This window comes from Styela clava, chromosome 5, assembly GCF_964204865.1.
Source record: "Styela clava chromosome 5, kaStyClav1.hap1.2, whole genome shotgun sequence".
Lineage (NCBI taxonomy): Eukaryota > Metazoa > Chordata > Ascidiacea > Stolidobranchia > Styelidae > Styela > Styela clava.
The window spans coordinates 12,851,049-12,872,690 of record NC_135254.1 but is presented as its reverse complement, the minus strand read 5'-3'; the positions used below and the strand labels follow the sequence as shown (position 1 = coordinate 12,872,690).

Below are 21,642 nucleotides of genomic sequence, written 5' to 3'. Positions count from 1 at the left end.
AATATACGGAATAAAAATATATTGAGTCAAACACTTAGATCACGGTTATAATACAATTTATTCTTTGGGCTATTAAAAAACTAAAAATATATACTGTATATAGGGCAGACTACGACTTAATTGATATAATGTATGTTGTAATATGTATATTAGAATGAAATTAACCAAGATCATATTGTTAATGCTGTATTTCATTGCTTCAAATTTTAAAAGATGGAGTTCCCAATTCCGTTTCCTGAAACAAAAAATTTGCTTTTGACTCAAGTCAATACAGAATATATATGGAATAAAAGTTTAGGGGTAGTCGCTCGTGTAACGAACTGCTATATATCTCAAGCTCTTTTTGTATGAGGGAAAAGTATTTCTTAGTCAGTCTACGTCCGTATACACTCTATTGTTTCGATCTGCCATTAAATTAAACAATTGGCAAATTGCCCTCCTTAAATAAATATTGATATAAAAAATTTTGAAAGAACTTTCCCGGCAAGACAAACATTACCAAACTATAGATACATTATACCTCAATACTATACCTTACAATATAAAAAAGCGAAACATTAAGTCGCACCACAAGTCAATTCAAAGTATGATCGTCAAAGTATTTTGGCAAAACATTCATCAATATAGGATTCAATTATTACCATGAAAATAGAAGATCACGAAGCATCGAACAAGCGCGAACGAATAACACGATTAGCTATATATACAATTACTCAATATTCAACAAAAATTACTGTGTCTTTTCAAAAGTACGCCCTTCCTTTATGTCTTACCCCTCTTTCACGAAACGTAAATATTTTAAATTGTGATAGAATAATTGAACTATTCTTTACTCTACGAATCAAAAATGGTGTCGTAAAGTTTACGTAGGTAAGGTCGTTTATGTGGTTGAAAAGGACGTTTGAATTTTGAGGTTATAATATATATATTGTGAAATTTTGTTATAGAAATTTAGCTAATATTCATTGAGTGGTTTGGGGGGGAAAATACTGAAATGTAGTTTTATATTTCAAGTATTAAGAAGATTTCTTTTTTGTTTCTAAAATAATGTTAAATTCTTCGAGAAACTGATATCGATGAATTTTTTGTTTTTTCTCTGCGAGTATGGTCTTTCAAAAATATAAATTTGAGAAAAACGGTATGAATGTGTATTTAGAAGTAATCCTTCAAAATATTCGCTTTTCAGCAAAGTAGATTCAGTGTATCATGTCTTTATTAAATGTTTAATCGGAAGTGTCAACATCTCCAACAAGACTAAGGCTTGAGAATGCATTTTAATTGAGAACTCATTTTACTACTTTGAGGTTTTTAAGATGTAGTTTTTAGGTGATAAATCCTTCATTTCTTAAGCAATTATTTTGTTCAGATGTCATTCGAGGAGAGAGTTTATATTGCTTTCTTCTATGCAATGCAGAAAAAACAAGCAATGAAGAATAATAACATTCATGGAAGTAATATGTTCTAAAAAATTCTTACGTAAGGCTAAAGTGAAAACGGGTTTTATAGATCGGGACGTACGTCCTCTATTAACAAATATATGTTATGAATAACAATAATCCTTTGTTAATTGTTTCTTTATTTGTTTTTACCTTCCACGACCTGTCTTAACAATTGAGCAACGACCGCACAAAGCCAATATTTTCGTTTGGAGGATGCTTCATATTTAGATGTAGCTCTTTACCTATATTGATTTTTACTACTTTGGTCGAATAAGATGTTATTGAAGTAAATGTAGATGCACGCAGATTTTCGTGAAACAGCAAACTACTCTAAAATGAAAATTTGGATTTGGGTAATCAACTACTAAACAGGACTCAGTATGTAAGACTGTTTAAAAATCAACAATCAGTCCTAGCTGGTATTGAAGTACATGAATGTCTGGGTAGAACAGGGTTTAGAATGGACCTTTACGTATTCTTGCACACAGTTCAATTAGTTAATCAACTACTAAACAGGACTCAGTATGTAAGGCTGTTCAAAATCTAATAATCAATCTTAGTTGGTATTGATATACATGGATGTCTGGGTGGAACAGGGTTTTCCAACCCTTTCATTCATTTGGAAAATTTACAGATTGCTCGTGTATTCCCAAATTGTAACTGGACAAAATAAGTCGTGTAAACTGCGAAAGTAGACTTGGTGGTTACTGTAGTTGTAGTTAAAGCTTTCACCGGGGTGAAATTGCGACTTTCAGAAAAGTTCTACAAAATTTCAACATCGGGCGTTAAAAAATATTTTTGGGCAAATTAGATGTCTTGTCTAATGTACCCCCTGAAAAGTTGAATTTTACCCATGGGGGTACATGTACCCCAGTTTAAGAAGCCCTGGTGTAGAATATATGTGTGGACTATGGAAAATATCTGAAAAATTGAATTGCAGTAAAATTTTATAAAGCATGGTACACTGTAATCAGTCTTTGTAATTTTAGTAGAATTTTTCATAACTCGTTTTTTATGTATCCAATTTGAAAGATCCAAATGTATACAAACGAATATATTTTTAAATTTTGGCAAAGATATATTTATACATCAACAATAATGGCTAAGTTTACACCAGGATTACATAGAATAGTTATATTTTCAAGATAGATTCGTAAATTATATATTACAAGAGAGTGAAATTGTTACTTTATGATGGACGGCATCGCTCGTGTCAATGTTGATCCTTACGTAATGGAATATGTGATGCATTGCATGTATGATACATTCCTGAAACTACAACAGGTAATCTTTTTCACTTAATTAATTAAATCTATTTTTTTTATATAAATCTAAGTGAATTATCAGTCAAGTCGAAATCTGCCACTGGCAAAGAATCACGTATGTCGGTTCAAGTTTTCTCTTAATTCTGAATACTAATGTGAAAGGGCAAACACACGATAAAAGCTACAAATACTCAACAAATACATTGTTCAAGTCTATTGAATAGAAAATTACTTGCTTATTTGATTTCCAAACATGAATCATTCCCATGGTAGTCTGATTCAATTCCTTATTAGGCCCTTGCTAACGCACGTTGTCATGTACATTTTTATATACATAATTTATATAAACTAATTCAGCTGATTTTTAAGGTTAATAATCCATGTCCATAAAAACCTAATGACATACAATAATATGCTAAATATACGGTGCGACGGTTGATACCGGCTTGAGGCTATATTTCTGGTCGCCTTTTGTCTCGATATATATAAAAAATTTCGTGCAATTAAAGCTATTGTCTAGGAAGTTTCAAAACTTTTCTAATCGATCGTGTGACGTATTACGTAGTTGCATTTCTCTTTGCATGAAATACAGCATCTTGCTTTGCTCGACAGCATAAAACGGAAGTCGAGACTATATATTACGTGGTCGCCAGCTTTTAGTTTATCTTGATAATAATGACAACAAAATGATTAGTCTAGCAAAATGAGTTGCATCGCGGACAACTCTAAGGACTATATTTTTTCTTCACTGGATTAACAAATACGATTATCTTGCCGACTGTAAATGGATATCTTATATCTTTGGACGCTCCTAATGGTTTTCTTGGTGCTGTAGTTGCTTCGTTTAGCCTCACAGGCTTAATTTCAGCGCCAGTATTTGGGTTTATTACTGACAAGACGACACAGTCATTGAAGCTATGTCTTATTGTTAGCGCCCTAATTGAAATTGCAGGAAATCTTATGTACTTTGTTGGTACCAGCTATAGTATGCTATGCATAGCAAGATTGGTTGCCGGTATAGGTTCAGGGGCTGCCTCGTCAGTCCTCGGAGTTGTGTCTAGAACAACTTCGCTGGGAAAACGTACATCTGTCATATCAGTTCTCACAGCTTTGCGTGAATTTGGAGTTGCGATTGCACCATCATTCAACATTATACTTCACAATGTCAATGGCAGAATGGGACTCCTTTCAATAAATCAATTCAACTCACCCGGTCTGGTTATGACTGGAGCATGGACGATCCATTTGCTACTACTAACAGTTTTGTTCAAAGACTCAGGGACAAATACGAGGCAAAACGCTTCCGAGGTCAAATACCAACAGGCCACCAATGAAAATGAGTCGGAATTACTTTTAACTGAAGATATACACAACGGTAGCTTATTAAAACACAAACCTAATCTAAAACAATTTATGCGGGAAGAAGTGATACTTTGTATTTCCGCTAACTGTATTTTTGTTGTAGTTTTTAATGGTCTCGAAACAGCCGCCACGCCTCTTACTTTGTTATACTTCAATTGGGATAGCTTATATAACAGCTATATGTTTTTTGCTGCGGGATTTTGTGTACTGATAAGCTATGTTGTGCTTGGAAAATTGAGCAATCGATTTTCAGATCGCACGTTTTTGTTATTAGGCTGCGTAGGATCGACTATTTCATATTCGCTTATAACTGTTTGTTCATTCATATTTGTTTTAAATGAGAACATTGAAACTCCTAATTCAGTTCTACCTTTAGTTTGTCTTTCAATATTCTTTCTTGGAGTTTCTCTGCCTTTTGTTTTGGTCTCAATAACGTCACTTTTCTCCAAAATAACAGATTTAGAAAATCAAGGATTTAACCAGGGAATCTTGTGGGTATCAAGAGGAATTGGTTTAATCTTGGGCCCAATTTGGGGATCATCTTTAGCGACCAGAAGTAGAATGCCAATTTTGGGCAGTGTTGATCTGACTTTGATTTTGTTTATGACTGCACTAATTTGCATGTCTTTTAAGAAGCTTGTTCCGAATACCCAACAATAAATTTCTTAAGCAACGCCATGTTAGATTTGAACATACGAACAACTGAAGTCGAAGACTTAAAATAAGAAACGCACGTTAAACGTAAAAAATTGGCTATGCAGATTTGTTGCATCAATTTCTCGGTTGTAGAAACAATTGCAAATGTTTCTTAGTGTCAGTTTTCTTTAAAAATAGGTTTGATGAACAACTGCCATGTGCGAAAGATATGCCATCCGCCAATATCCGCGATATTGGTATTTCTGTGTATTTTACTTTTACGGATATTCTGTTAAATTGGGCGGATTTACAGCTTTGTTTTTGTGTTTTTTTTTTCATTTTAATGCTATTTATTAAAATAAATTACCTTTATTCTTTGTGCAATATCTATTTGTTAGAAATTAGTGAAGTGGTTTCGAATAAATCTTGAAAATTTTTTATGAAAAAAGATAGATTCCCATAGGGGGCATACACACATGCTTCCCTGACAATTTCCACTTTGGTGGGGTAAAATAGTAATTTCATTATTAGTATTATTTTTATGTGTTTGAATTGCCCTTAATAAAAAAGTTAAGATAAGGTTGTCTAAATTTCATCAATAAAAAACGAATTGATTTATTGAATTTATTTCCAAACATGAATCATAAATAAAGTACGAGTTGATTTATTGAAGAATTGAGACAAAAACAACAAAGGTTTGAAATGAAATATGTCTGTATACACAATGTACGAGACTTGCATATCAGAGATAGTATTGTAGCTTTAAGTGAGCAGAAAGCAAAATCCATTGTTGATACAAATGTCGAACCGCATTCCCCTGCCTCGTTGTCAGCCCCTATAGCAGCGTAAGAATGGTCGGTCTGTAATGAGTTCTTTTTTTGTTCGATTTTGTCTCCTGTGACAGACTGGATACCCATACTACTTAGTTTTGGCCGTCTTGTCCATCCTTATGTCTGAACATCGCTTTCTTTTTTGATTTCATATGATATTGCTTAGGTGGGTATGTTTTCTCGGTAAGATATATGTCAAGGAATCGAGAATCGGAATCGAAAATTTAGGAATCGGATAAGAATCGAATACTTGTAGGCCTAAGTAGTCATACTTAGCAATTAGCATCCTTAGAGATAGGCAGAAGAGAATCAAGTTATTTTAATAAAGGATAAAAAAAAATGTTATTATCCGGAATATCATATGTCGCAATATTATCATTCATATATAAGATTTATCACTGCGATCATCAATTACCAATATATTTAGGGATTAAGAGTATCAATATCATGGCGGAAAGACGACGATTCGGTAATGTTAACTTCAACTTCTCGGCCTGCTACAAGAGATCTACACCAGGCATTGAATCGATTCTTTGTAATGTATAACGCCGTAACGAGGAATCTGACATTTGAATATTGTCAATTGAGCAAATATCCTGATATTTATCTATCAATTGTGAATCAAATCAGAGACAGATATCCCAGGATCAACATTCAAAGTGAGAGATAAATAATTACATTTCATTTATATTATTTGTCTGAGAACAATGGCCCAATGGTATACGCGTTGGCCGTGCTAGATCAGCATACCAGACCAGAAGTGTAAATCTTCAATATTCATCCTAAGCTCATCGTCACCTCATCCATTTTTTAAGAAATTTGGCGGCACTGATAAGATTCTGATCTTTAGAAAATTCATCTAATATACTCATAGGCATACGTGACTGTTTGAAATACAGCCTCCTCCAGATGACTTCTGATATAACTCATGATAAATAATTTCAAAGTCATTTCATGATCGTTTTCTCCCAGTATTGTTATTGTTGGTGTATTGTATAGCTTTAAAAACAGACTAACAATTCGATAAATTGGCAACATACAACCATTTGAAAAAGTCTCGACTAGGATATGAACTCGACTGCTGAAAATTCAGTGATATACTGAATAAAGTAAACGGTCAAAATTCATTTCTGCAAATTGAACTGTTTCTTATTGTTTGGTGGCACGTCAAAGATGTAATGTTATCTCACTTTACGTTTATATTCCAGAAACTAACACTAAAGGAGGAATCAAAATTATCGGATTTAAAAACGAAATTACTCAAGTTTTGTCTTTTATTCGTGAATACGTTCACAAAAATTCAAGAATCCCCGAGCAACGGACTATAGTCTTGGTGGATCACAGGCAGCGTCTGCCTCGACAAGAAAACAGGTCTTTATCACCAATGAGAGATATTTTCTATCCTATTCACTTGACTAATAACATTGCCCAAAGTGATAGCTCTAAAAACGAATTTTTGAATGGCAATTTACGATGACATATTCTTACCTTTTCAGTTCATTCAAAATATGGATCGGGCTACGAGTCCAATTTTTTAATAGTTTTTTACTTGCTTTGTGTGAATTCTCCTAAACAAAAATCTTGCTCGCTCTGAAGAACTGTGCTACAAATACAATGTTTTCTTGGTATACATTTTCGGCCAATTGCACATACTGCAAATCGGATTCGCCTCAATGTTTTCAAGACCCATCCATAATTGTACCAAAGATGGGTGATCTCGACCAGATAAGTTCAAAATAGTTTGTTACTACTAATCCTCGCATTGGTAAATTAAAGAGCACTTAAATTCAAAATTTTGTAACGAAATGGAATTTTGGCTTTCATTATAAATACACTGACTCTGAAATAACATGCGCTTTTTCAATTTAGGACTCCGCCTGATGACCACTTGTTATACCAAGGTAAGGTTAAGCTGTTGGTTTGTTTTAATAAGGTGAATTGTTAATCTTTTGCTTCAATTTCTGGGTTTTATGGAAATATAAAAACATACGGTATATTCATCTTTTCGTTCAAATCAGATTTTTCACTGTGTTTTCTACAAATAAAATTTTCACCTTCCATTCATCAATGTACCATTGTCAATTTTTAGCTCGAATTATCATATAATACTTTTTTCAGATGAATTGTCACTGGAGAATCCAAAAACAATGTTGTTCAGTAAATCATTTGAAAGGAAAATTTCAACTTTTAAATCAAGACGACAAGAATACTTGACACAAAATAGCAATTCACCGCCATCACGTTACAGCACGTCAGAGGTGCAGAAAGTTAATATTGCATTGTGGTTAGCAGATTTACTTTAGCATGTTGTTACAACTTTTTGGAATCGAATAACTAACCACAACATGAACTTCGCTTTATGTAATGCGGGTGAATATTCCAAATCTGAATGTACCACCATACCTCTGGAGTGAAGTGGTATCCTGAACTAGCTAGAGAAACGAAAATATGGCTCAATAGCCCATTTTGTGGCTATAAGAAGATCGGAGTAATTTTGGATATTTAATCTTACTCATAAAACATGGTATTCTTCACTTTGTTTAAACATGATAAAACAATAACTTTCTATTTTGGATTTTTTGTTTTCAAAAGTATTCACTCATTATGGAAAAATTTTTGCTTGTTTACGAAAGTTACTCTTTTTCAATTACTTTCCTTCGTGGTATGAGACAAAACAGTTTAATTTAAGATACAGATGTGCAAGAATTTATTTGGAAACTTATTTATGATATTTTTTCCAAGATACGTCGACTACAGCAAAGTCCAACTACTAAAAAGACATTGACTTTGCCAAAAATCAATGCGCGAACGGAACAAACTCAGAATCTGGTGAAAAAACATCACGAGGTAACTAAGATTATCAATCTTTTTATTTATTACACGCGATGCATGTTTCTGTGTAAAATATACATTCCAATACACTCAATCTATTTTGCACTTAAACCGGCTTCATTTCATATTGCCAGAAAAGAAGTCTCCAATGAGGACTCTCGTATTACGACTTGAGACACCATTTATCCATCTCTGCAAAGCTATTTAGCCATTTTTTTACTGTCGCTTTTCAGACCCAGAAACAATAAGTCGCTTTGCCAGACTTGTTTTATTCGGAATATTCAAAGCGGTTGACTAAAATATACATGGAAGAATTAGCACCAGATAAATTATCGAGGGCAAATCATACAGAATACAAAACTAATATTTACACGAAACAACTCCATATAACAGCATAGTCCAAAAACGACAGAAATACATTTAAATGAAATACAATACGAGCTGTAGATGTGAAAATATCATGCTATATCGAACAATTCAAAATATAGTAAAAAAGGACACTATAGAGTAAACGATACTACTAAATTAATCCAAACGACAGCGCTATAAAGCTATAAAAAGCAATGCAACAATAAATATCTTAATGATCTCCATAGGGACACTAGGGAACCCAATACGCAAAACGACGACACGTAAGAAAGAAAACAGCAAATATACAATTGAACGAATTCGGATTAAGCTGAGACTTAGGACCACACAGACTGCCCACAATTACCATCCTGTTTTACAGTTAAGAAACAAACCATTTCATGTAATTCATTCCAAATTTTACAATACTCCATCCTATTCGTAATTATTTTTTATTTGTACATAGATTCAAACTACAACCGGTCTGATAGTTTCTACCTGCCTTCAAGATGCAATATCTGATGAACCTATCTCCGAAGTACTGGTAACAGAAATATCTCCTACTGGTAGACTCTCTGACGACATCATGTGGATGGTTGCGAAACAACGAAGTTTTGAACTCACAAAAATCATTAGGCTTCACATTGCTCTGTATGGACAAGTGTCGCCTTCTAGGGTACGAGAACAGTTGACGCACCTTATCATTTTTTCTTTAAATGTAAATAATAAAAGTAGAGAAACTGTCTGAGTGAATTAGTTGCTGGGCAGCTATAATATAATGTCATGTGAAAAAAAATACCGGTAAAAACTTTCACGTCGATTCTCGAAATTCAATTTTGATTTACCCCAAAATCCACACTTTTTATTATTTTTGTAAGCCAAATGGTTCAGTGTTTCCTTTCATGAACCCTCGTCAAATTGTCTTTATTGTAATTGTAGTGACTTGAGCAAGTTTACGTCATCGGATTATTGAAGCTATCATAATAAGTTACATTTGAACTTTCCATGAAATACCATAGTTTGAACTTCGGATCTTTTGTAGAAAGCTTCCGCTAAAAAACCACCCCCTCACCGCTCAAAATAAAATAAAAGAGTAATTATCTAGATGGGGTTTAGAATGTGCAAATTGCGCTTGAAATTTAAATCCTTCCTAACCCGAACCGGATGATTACTGATTTTTTATTTTTAATATGGCGGGGGTGATTTTCTGAAATCTCTATAGTCTTGTAGTTGAATTGTTTAAAATTTTTGGGATCCTTTAATATTAGATGACCCAATGACCTCCACACACATTACCAAATTTTTGACCGAACTTATGACGCAACAAGGCACTACAGTCAACTAAAGGTTTCATAATTGATAAGTTATGACAATATCAGTACATCTCAAATAATACTCCATAAAATACATTATCCTGAACTATTTTTCGTATTATCAACACATCATCATTTGCAGCCTATATATCATATACACATAATTGCTAGTATCTCGTATTTTTGTAAATGTAATATATATGTATTTTCAACAGGTTATCGTGACACCTGGATTTAGACTTCCCTACACTCATATTATTCACGTCGCTACTCCATCATGGGAAGATGAAAATCCAAAAAAAAGTTTAAGAAATTTATTCACTGCATATAAAAACGTCATACGAATAGCAGATACGGATTTAAATGCGACAAGTATTAGTATACCTATTTTGGGAAGATGTTCAACAGCAGGTGTGTTGGATTTTATTTCATATCAATGACACGATCAGTAGCGCATTTCTTGAGTCAATGCCACGGTAAAAAGGTCATCTCTGAATACGGCGCCAGGCTTTTAAAAAAATATATTGACTTTTGTCAAGACAGATTCAATAATATACTTTTCAAAGTGTCAATTCGAGTAATTCCAGATTATACGGAATTTAAACTGAATTTTGATAATATCTCGACATTTGAACAGAGTTTGCTAAATCAAGGCCGCCAAATCAATATTTACAATTATATGAGAAAATAGATTCCCACAAGTTCAATCAAGACTACTTTAGATTTGCTGAAAACATAGCCTAGTGTGATGAGATTTATTTATTCTTAACGCGACATTGTGTATTCCTTTTTAACTTAGGAATCCAGGGCTCAATAAGTTAAACACATATACCGGTATATGAAATTTCCATCTGATTGATGCTGATGGTTTGAAAATCTAACTCAATCCAATAATATTCGGTTTAAATAACAAGGGTAATGCGTGGCGTGTAAACCTTACTAGTATGAACATATTTCCTTGTGTTGTTCCACAGGTCGAACATTTCCTGAACACCAAGCATTAGCTGTCATGAGGCAATCAGTCGTAGGCGTCACAAAATTTGGTCTTCAGCACATACGTCACTTGAGAATTCTGTGCTCACGTCAGAGAGAATTAAATTTTGTAAAGACAAAGCTGTTTCCACAACTAATGTTTGTAACGTATGACTCACGGTAGGCTTTGTTTGGGGTCATTTATACGCGTGGGGTAAATAGTAACTGGGTGTGTTATATGGGTTTGTCTGTAACCAAATTCAGAGATACCTTAGTGGGCACGCGATTTGTATTTGTGACGCAGGAGTTTACAAATGTGATTCAATCGAGTTTTCGGTTAATATTGAGTCATTCATGGCCTTTTCTACCCCAAACCTAAGTAGAGGTTATTAGGTCACGCATGATACAAACACTAACCTACCGATATAATAGGTGAGATAGGATTATAGCACGAGCGTGACGGCTTTTAACCACTTCCTCTTATATCCCATAAGAAGTTAAAACCCTTTTACCAGTTCTTCGGAATAACTATCTAGATCTAGACCACACGCATTTTTGAAACAATAATTCCGTTTTTGTTAGTTTGCCATTTTTGTGGTTGTTATTATAAACCGACACTGTATCTTTGTCCCTTGTTTCAAATTACATTCTCCATACCACCATATTGAATTATATAAGCAATGTTTTGGATGAAAATTTTTTTTAAATTATTGAAAATACCAAAGTAGGATTGTCAAATTTTCTGAAATGTTTTGTTTGAATTTGAATGTGGCGATTCGACAAATAAAACAAGGCTTTTCCTTGTTTATTGTTTCATATAGATCATATATTTTAGATATCTCATGTTCAGTTTATGTCAAGACTTATCTGAATTACCAAGCATAATAAGAAAAACAATTGCATAATCTCTTACCAGAATTGCATTGATCACACAAATAAAATGTAAATATCTTCACTCGAGTCATCTCGGCTTATATAACATAAAATGCGTGTCATTAGCCAAGTTAACATTTCAAAACATTGTGGTTTTAAGGTCGTCGCTGTCAAAGACAACTCGTAACGACAACAAACGTTCATGAAATATCGCAACCAATTCTGATTTTTTGCAACTTTTATTTTCTTTAGCCAGTATTCGACATAGCATTGTAAGTGCGATGAAGCGCATGCTCACCAAATTAATCATCCATTTCAAATATTACCTTATTGGGTAAATTGTAGACAATTTAATAACTTTACTATTCCAAAATAGGATCAAATTAATTTGTGATAATTATTGGGGGCAAACAATTTTTTAATTTAGAAAACATCTTTTGCAGAAAACTCCCGTCAAAAACACAAACTCGCCACCGCTTAAAAAAAGTCAGTAATCAACCGGTTAGGGTTTGGCTTTCTACCAAAAATCAGGAAAAAATTAAAATTTTGTTTTTAGATATTTATCTCAGCAACAACAAAGATATTTTAGAAAGCGAGACGAAGAGGAAGTTGATATATATACTGATGACGGGGCACTTTTTTGAATTACTATTTCCAGATTGAACAAACTACTATTAACGTTTTGCAGAATTTTATTTTATGAAACTAAAATTGACTGTAATCTAGAATCTAAGACCACGGAAACGTCAAACAAAACTAGTTCAAAAAAAATTTATTGCGCCGTTTTTATTTTGAATTCAGTTGATATAAAAGTGGACAAAATATTCTTGAATTAGTATAATATTTATATCGTTTTGCAAAAACAAAAATATTTTTGCATTATTTGTCAAATATTTTTTAATTTCGAAATGTTTTATTATGCATGACAAAAAAAAAATTGGATACACAACAAAATACTCCAGCTTTTTTTCAAGCGTCATATGCATATGGCAAAAAGGTTCTTTTGTAAAATGCTTGAGAAAATGACTGTTATATTTATATTTTTCGTGTTCCGTGCGCTACCCAAAATGATGCAACAATGCGTCATGTTACAACATGTACAGTTGAATCATGTTTTTAGAACTGTATTTTTATCATTATAATTTACATTGGTTAAAAATATTTCTTATATATTGCAGTTGTATTTCTTGGACTGGGAAGTTACAGATGTGATAGGCAATCGTAAATAGCTGGCTGTCGCCATTTTGAAAAACGGAAGCTTTCAATATAACAATGCAAAATTTTTTAATGGATATAAAGCTGTGTAGACTCACTTTCCGTGCATTAGTTTCAAAGATCCAAATGCGAATATTTTTGGTCGTTTATTCAGCACGATTTTACCAAAATAACGCATTTTGAGTTTTAAATGCAAATCATCATTTCACGTTATTCTAAGAATTGAAATTTGAGTCACGGATCTTCCTCACTACACGAGGAAGTAAACTAATTATTTACGGCAGTTTCTAAAATCTTCTCAATTTTGACCCATTAGTCAGAGAGTATTATAGGTGACATTTATTCAAAAACAATGGTTTGAATAGAAAACACCATTATGGTTGCTTCAATTTTCGTATTTAGTGCAAAACATGAATAGGGGGATTGTATTTTGACATCAAGTACCACACACAAATTGCCTGCCCCAAACAAAAGAGCTTAAGTTTGAAAATTCAGGTTAAATGGTGTTTTGTCAACAATTTTGAAGACATGTAGACTGTAGAGGATGAACCTTTAACGGCAGTTAATGTTGTCAAAAGTTGGTTTTAACTCCGCGATTTAACATTTTTCATATAGAATGTCATTTTTTGACAGTAAACCTTAAAATACGTTTTTGTTAAAAATAAATATTAAATAAATATTTATAAATTCTGATATAAAAATTGTCGCAATAAATTTTGCAATATTTGGTTGGATTCAAACAATCACTAAAATATAAACTAAAAACCAAATTTAAACATCAATTATTTGGATCACATTGATGATTATTTTTACAGTTCTCAGTTGTACAGTTACAGACTTTGATTGAATTGGTGAAAAATTTGAAGTAAAATTTTTTATTATAATGTGGCACAATTATGCACACAGTAAACTTGTTTGAACAAAGTGATTTCAATTTCTTATTTGTTACATTTTATAACTCTTTACAACGTGGTTTCTGTTTATGAATAGAGTATACATTCCATTCGAACTATTTGTTTGATAATGCGAAAAACACAATATTCTTCTCTGTATTTCCACAACGGAAAACACGGGAAAAATAAAAAGAATGTTCCCGACGCAGCCATTTTTATTATAAATGTTTTGCTGTAGTTCGTGTGACCCCTGAAAATGCGTAAAAATGGGTCTTATACAAGATGAATCACGCCACACATTGTGGCACTATACGCGTGGTGTTAAATTCTTCACATAGTATCGGGCATAGTTGAAATGAATTGCGCGTATTTTTTACTCGGAGTTGTCATAGGATTTTGTCTGCAGAACATTAGCTTTGGAGCGGTAGAACCTAGGCGATATGATGGGTAAGTCAATTTATTCTATACTTTGTAATAATAAAATTGAATATTCTGAATGGATAACTAATTATTGGAAGTCGCAAATAGGGAGTGGGGTACAAATAATTATTTTGTAACATGGCACAATGAAAAAATATTGGAAATATACCGGCTCTAACATACTTTACACCATTTTTACTTTCTAGTTTACATGTAAACTATGATTCATATTCTAGAAGAGTTGATGTAAAACAAGATAATACAAAACGTGAGAGCTGTTTTTTCGTCGTATTACGTGAACTGTATTTTCATCCAAACATTGTTGCGTGATATATATAGCAGTATTGCAGGAAAGATGGATCTACTTCAGAGTTATCAAAATAATTTCATTTATTCAAAGGTATCGCGTTGTCACAATTGAACCACAGAAAGACTCTTTTGAGAAGATTGATGCTCTATTAGCTTCATATCAGGTCGATACTAATTTGATTCAACATGTACGGTTGGGGTAGTTATTGATATACATTGATATTTTCGTTCGCTGTCCAGGGGTATTTTAGATGTATCACCTTCTAATTGTTTAAGACCAGCTGATAACGTTTGAAGTTAGAACACATAAAAATGAAAAATTTATTTTAAAGTATCATTCTGTAGTGCGACATATTTGATTTGTTTGTTATTTTTACTAATTGGCAGCTGGATATATGGAGGCGTCCATCCGTTGTCAAGGCAAGTTATGACGTGTTGATCGCACCAGAAATATGGGATGTGATGACGACAGCATTTGACAAAGCGGGTGCTAAATACGTCATTACCATAGGAAATGTACAACAGCTGATTGAAAAGGAAAGATTCAGGCGTACGCCAAGACGTGTCAGACGTCAACCGCGAAGATTTTCATTACACAGATACCACACTTTAGATGAGGTGAGTGGTATTGTTTACGCTTGGCTCTTCTTTAATTAAACATAAACTTATAATATTGAAAATTATAATAATAACCAAACAATCACGGATCACTGGTGTTTCCTTAACCCGCAATATTCAAGATTTCAAGAGTGCAATTTTTTTTGTTTTTGTTACAACATTAAAATTTGAAGGTTTCGTGAGTTGGGTGGATAAATATGCAACTTTGCGAATAGTCAATTATATAAAAGTAGAAAGTTTCGGATATAGTACACAAAATTCGATAAACATCCCAAATTTGCAGTATCTGTCGGACAAAACGAGGCAGTCACATTCCATACATGCTTCGAGATTCTTCCAACGCATCGCAATGTTGCAAAAAATAACAAAATTGACTGATCGAAATATTTTTAAACCTTCTTTTCTAGATAAGAAGATGGATGTATCATTTTTCAAGGGCTAACAGAGACATCGTGAAAAGAGTGCAAGTAGGAATATCTTACCAGGGGAGAAGAATATTTGCTTTAAAAGTAGATTTTTTTATTCTATTTTGTGATTCAATGGAGTTTTGCAAATTTCCCTGTTAGTAAAATAAAAGTATTTTTACGCGTACGAACATGATAAATATTACATTAATTATGTTTATATTCATACATCAACTTATCAAACGTACGCGTCTACCAATCCTATCAGCCAATTACTACTTGAGAAATGACCCAAAAAATCATTCCAAATAATATAAATATTATTTTAATTAGATTGGGGTCCCTTCCGCAAACGTAACAAAACGCATTATCTGGCAAGATGCTTGTATTCATGCAAGAGAGTGGGTAACTGGAGCTACATTGATTTGGTTGTCGAGAAAACTTGTCAAAGGATACAGAGAAGGAAACTCAGACATTGATCGTTATTTGACTGAATTCGATTGGTATATATTACCGATTTGGAATGTTGATGGCTACTTGTACACCTGGACAAAGGTGGGTTATTAGTACATTAGAAAATGTAGATATTAGTCAAATAGCATTATTGGCGCTGTTTGCTGATGGGCACTGCGACTAGGTGTTGAATTTAAACGACGTATATGTATGTGTCTTTTGGGTCCTTTGAGTAATGATTCCGCCACGTAAATGAAAAAACATGGAATTGATCACTCAGTTAGCTAAGTTGTCACGCATAATAAGTGCGTATAAATCATGTTCGCAGCGCTTTCAGTTATAAACCTAAAATTTGTGGTTTCTTGCCAGCCGATGAATGCAAGATATTCAATGTCTGCATACAAATTTTGTTTCAACAAATGGTGATTAAAATTGATGCTATTCTTGACGTATCTAGCAATATGCAACGTGATTAAAATATTCTGCATAATATAATAGTCCCGGTATTTTGTTTTAAACGTCGGTTTCATCCAAATGTAACATTAATCATTTAAAGTTTTTCCTGAAAAACAGGTAAAAAAAACTTTTTAATATTTTGTTGTCAAATATTTTATAATCAAATCTTATTTTATCAGGATAGAATGTGGAGAAAATCAAGAAGTGAAGCAGGATCTTACGGATGTTATGGTGTTGATTTGAACAGAAATTTCGAAACACCTAATAGGGGAGGTAACATATTTTATATGGAGTATCTAAGAAAATGATTCATAAATTATATCATAATGAAACATCGATTAATATAAAATATTTGTACTGGTTAAGTGTTTTATAAAGATAGATAGAGAGGATCGTACATCGCGCGGAAAAATATTGTACAAAAACAGGCCGATCACGGGTATCGAAAACCAACCTCTAATTTTGCGCCATTTTAAAGTTAGAATCCGACTCCAATTCAAAAATCTTTTCAAATTGTCGATGGAAATTTGAACTACCCGGAAGTTGTCAGTATTTTTTTTACTATCCGGTACCGCGAAGTTTAAAATACGATTCTGGCCTCGACCAGCATAGTTTTCCAAAAGCTCTTACACTATTAGTTCGTCCAAAAATAGTAGATATTTTATTTTATTGCTATAAATGAAGTGGTCGGTGTTTCATAACAAATACATTTAGCTATAGCGTCTAGTATAGATGCATGCAATTCCGTAAAATGTAAAACTAAATATGTTATATGAATACTTTTAAAGAAATTGAGTGGTTTCCTCATTCTTTATTTTCAAAGACTCCAATGGTAAGCTCAATAAGAAAATTTATAATGTATTACAATGATTATACTCAATTCTTACATTATAGCCGGTACAGCCAGTGACAATCCATGCTCAGAAGTTTACCATGGTCCGAAAGCTTTTTCTGAGTTGGAGTCATCTTCAGTTCAAAAGTTCATGCTGAAGAAGCGATCCCATCTTGCTGCTGTTATGACATTACATTCATATGCTCAATATTGGCTTTATCCATATGGATATACCAGTGAACATAGCCCCGACAATGATGAATTGGTACGTAATTGATCTTGATGAATATCTTTGGATATACTTTGAAAATACTATTATCAAATATAAACCAGAATGCAGATTACTCCCTAGTTAATTATCGATCTTAAGATCGGTAAGTATGTTGATAGGTATTTGTCTGTCTGTATGTCTCTGTGTTAGATGCACGCGATATCTCCCGAAAGCGAGGTTGAATCTGCTCCAAATTTTGCATGTGCATTCATCATAGCTCGGATCAGAAGCCTATTGATTTTGGATGGATTATGTCTTATGATTAGCGAGTTATTAATTAATTAGTGATGGGACACACGGTGTCACTATGGAGTAAAACCACAGTTTTGGGGGATCCTCTAACCTTCGATCGATAAGTCTTCGGTTTCTAACCGATATTCTAGTTTTATTTTTATTTAATTTGAGACATAGCCACATCGCGATTCTCTTGCTACCAATTGCAAACTTTCGATAGAACATGGCAATAATACAATATCGTTCCGAGAGGACCGAGACATGCTACTGAATAAGCCAAATAGCTGCACATCTAAAACAACTGTTATTTAATATGTTATAGTATTCATGTTTCCCAATAATCTATTCCAAACGATAAATTGAATTAAATTAAATGATAGGCATCGTCAACTTCTTCAGGCACAAAAAGATAAGACTTGAGCAAATCTTTATTAGATTACGTCGTTTCGTTGAGTCCTAGGAAATTAGGCGATAGAGTTTTTGTAGGAATGTTTTGAGTTTGCTCCAATATACCTAGTAAACTATACAGAATGCAAATACATACCCGGTACTTGCTTACAAATGTGTTTTTATAATATTCAATAAACAGGAAAGAATATCAAGCGAAGCAGTAAAAGCGATGCATAAGAAGCACAACGCAGTTTACAAACATGGAACAGTGTCAGATATAGCATGTAAGTAAAAATCCACCGATATATATAAGTTCAATTTCTCAACAGTCAATTGATTTACAGATTTTAATATTCGTGATGTGATATTTTTATTTTTTTTTACATACATAACTAATCTTCGTCTTTATGTACTTTCATTTCAACAACATTCGCCAGCAACCCTGGCCTGGGATCAATAACAGTATTTATGAAAATGAATACAAACAAGATTTTACCCAAAAAAATAAATAAATAATTTTAACATAAATTGAAACATAAATACGAAACTACAAGAGCGTGGCAGTGTCAAGATTGGGAGTCAAAAAATGATATAACACTACAAAAATAGTAAACATGTCAAAATATGAATTTTTGATTGATGTTGGCAGTTGATAGTCAGTTCTGAGTGTCGGTGTGATTCTCTCGGTACACATGCTGAATTATTTTACCCACAGACCAAGTATCCGGTGGCTCGATCGACTGGTCATATCGTGAACTCTGCGTAAAATACACCTTTGGAGTTGAATTGCGTGATACTGGAAAACACGGATTTCTTTTACCACCTCGTTACATCATTCCTACTGCAGAAGAATATTATGAAGGCCTTGAGGTTGTTGTTCGTCAACTCTTGCAAGAATCTCGCGAAAATGAAAGAAGTTCGTTTTGCACCCAACGTCGTGGAAGGGCCTGAATGAGGAATATATAATTTTTTGAATATTTATGAACTCGGTGATTATAAAACTGGGTTTTTTGTTATTTGTAAATAAAATACTCACATACCAAGCACGTTTTCACGAAGACAAATATATATTCGTTTGAGAATATTTCTTTCTAATAAACATGCCGTGTATTGGGGTAGATGTGATTTAAATAAACCTGTTGCTGAAGAGTAGTAACACCATCAAATATTTATTGTTAACTGCATTTTGATGTGAGAAATCAGTGTCCTACTATTTGTATAGGTTTTAAACGAAAGTTTTAATAATATTTGTAATTATCAGCCAATTATAACCAATAAAAACGACCGATATGCTGATTTTCTAATACTCAAAAATATTTGATGTATTTACTACCATTCAAGTCACGTTAGTTACATTCACTTACAAATCCCTTTCCAATGTTAAACATGAAAATGTTAATAGCTAGATTCATCAATCTTACATAATTGGCAGATCAAAATATTGCCTACATTTATATCCGAAAATTGTACCGTTTGAAATTAAAAAACGAAAATACTTGCACGACTTTCATTTGCTATATAACGACTGTACGGTACGGTTCTGATTACGTTATATACTAAATCGGCAAATTCATATGCCTGAGTAAGCTGTATTGTAATTGTACTTTTTTTTTTACTTCAGAGCAGTTTCTATCTTGTCAAACGGGTCATCTATGGTTGCGGAATGAACTGGGTGTTTAAACTTATTGATTTCACTAAATTTTCTTCCATGTTGTGAATTGTGATATAGTTCAGTTATATCCGCGCGTCATATATATTTTTCTTCAGTTCCTAGGAAACTTTTAATTGAATTTTGTACAAAGACGTTGAAAGTAAACAATTGTTGGATTTGTAAGTTATGTTATTGTGTATGTGTGATGTGCATATATGTACTTGTTTTGAGTTTTCCGTCAAAACATGACCTGTGTTATGTGTAGGCGGCTTTGTCTTAAAATATACCTTGACTATTTCTCCTACTACTAATGAACAGGTCGAACAAAAATAAAAAGACGAATATATATATATATATATGAATAATCAATCGTGTGCGACCCGAAATAATATTATGGGAAAGGTTTCAAGCAAATACGGATTAAAGTGAAAATGGGAACGGCTTAACCCAAAATATCTAAAAACTCATATTTGGCTTACATCCAAATCTTATGACAACGACATTTTTCTTTGCCGTTATAGATTTCAACTAGATAGAAACAGAAAAAAAATTTACAACGAAGGTATTTTGTATTTTACTTACGTCAAATATTGTTTTCTCTCTCTCAAAATGACAAAACAGCAAAGTTCTCTCAGTAAAATTCCTTGAAGCGAACATGGCAAATTACTTGGAAATATTTTTCTTGCGTCGTCGTATTTGGCTGGCAATTGAGCGTGTCCTTCGCTGTCATTTTTCGGAAGAAGAAAGGGCAAATCATCGGAAACGCGAGCTGAGCGAACAAAACATTCTAACTAGCATTGTTCACCCAAATCGAGTTACCGTTCGACCGCTAAATATCAACTCTAAGAGACGGTACCATTATTGCAAGAAATAGGTCGTTTTAATAACAGCGTAATCAAATTAGTTGACCGCACCACATGATCGTCCAGACGAATAAGCCAGATAATGCGCCACTTCATTTTCATTTGATACCTGGGTTATTTATTCAATTCCTTTCCTTTTTTCTACACATATATATAGATATTATTATGACAGTTATAATTTACCCAAGTAACAGATGTCAACGTATTTCGAACGGGGACGCCGAACACCTATTATCTTGTGTTTACCGGTTCAATAAATCGTTACCTCCACATCAGTCTCAGACACCGGATTATTTTTGCGTGCCCTCATTTGCATTTATGAATATCGTTGTGCTGAGGCTGAATGTGAATACAAAATACATAGAATATGAGAATTATAAATAAGCAGAATGTCGACAAAGTTTATTATATTGTACAATTAACGAGTACTGAATCAAAAATACAAGCCACGTCATTCCGCCCTTTTGCTTTAAACCTTATGGACAATGAGACAACGGCAACCATGTGTCGGTGTTTGATCAGGAATGAAAAATTACGGTTGGATGCCGACTATACAAATATCGACGTCTTCGGGACAGGTGACAAGCGTGGTTGTTCTCAAGCGTAAGAAAACGTGGTGATCTGTGAGCAAATATAAAGGGTTTCCCCACCCTGATTGCATTCCAGACTTAGTCAGGATTGTCATTTATCAAGCTTGAACCAAAGGTGAGTTGTGAAAGAATTGACCGCGTTTAAGGGCTTGGTGATGATACATGAATGATGC

The 21,642-nt window shown here is 33.4% G+C and overlaps 3 protein-coding genes and 1 long non-coding RNA gene across 6 annotated transcripts; 3 read left to right on the top strand and 1 right to left on the bottom strand.

The window, feature by feature from the left end:
- Positions 1–2,552: 2,552 nt before the first annotated feature.
- LOC120344864 (uncharacterized) lies at positions 2,553–13,942 on the top strand. Its single transcript, XM_039414185.2, has 10 exons — positions 2,553–2,723; positions 5,960–6,191; positions 6,741–6,903; positions 7,402–7,433; positions 7,651–7,790; positions 8,275–8,379; positions 9,179–9,388; positions 10,241–10,436; positions 11,000–11,177; positions 12,427–13,942. The coding sequence occupies exons 1-10, from the start codon at positions 2,631–2,633 to the stop codon at positions 12,512–12,514; spliced, it is 1,437 nt and encodes a 478-aa protein (XP_039270119.2). The 5' UTR covers positions 2,553–2,630; the 3' UTR covers positions 12,515–13,942.
- On the top strand, positions 2,958–5,098 carry LOC120344199 (major facilitator superfamily domain-containing protein 8-like). Its single transcript, XM_039413316.2, has 2 exons — positions 2,958–2,973; positions 3,435–5,098. Exons 1-2 carry the CDS (start codon positions 2,958–2,960, stop codon positions 4,724–4,726), a joined length of 1,308 nt encoding a protein of 435 aa, XP_039269250.2. The 3' UTR covers positions 4,727–5,098.
- A 257-nt stretch (positions 13,943–14,199) lies between the features above and the next one.
- Positions 14,200–20,371, top strand: LOC120344198 (carboxypeptidase B-like). 3 transcript variants are annotated; one of them, XM_078112942.1, is made up of 10 exons: positions 14,200–14,425; positions 14,799–14,895; positions 15,095–15,325; positions 15,733–15,834; positions 16,063–16,284; positions 16,818–16,911; positions 17,533–17,735; positions 18,565–18,649; positions 19,081–19,354; positions 19,987–20,371. In XM_078112942.1, exons 1-9 carry the CDS (start codon positions 14,334–14,336, stop codon positions 19,314–19,316), a joined length of 1,362 nt encoding a protein of 453 aa, XP_077969068.1. In that variant the 5' UTR covers positions 14,200–14,333; the 3' UTR covers positions 19,317–19,354; positions 19,987–20,371. The 3 variants fall into 3 exon arrangements, with proteins under 3 accessions (XP_077969068.1, XP_039269247.2, XP_077969067.1); XM_039413313.2 differs by having other exon boundaries at positions 14,799–14,871; positions 19,081–20,371; XM_078112941.1 differs by having other exon boundaries at positions 19,081–20,371.
- Positions 19,166–21,106, bottom strand: LOC120344238 (uncharacterized). The gene is made up of 2 exons (XR_005569692.2): positions 20,599–21,106; positions 19,166–19,312 (listed from the first exon to the last, which is right to left on the bottom strand). It is a non-coding gene; the product is annotated as an uncharacterized LOC120344238 (long non-coding RNA).
- Between the last annotated feature and the right edge of the window lie 536 nt (positions 21,107–21,642).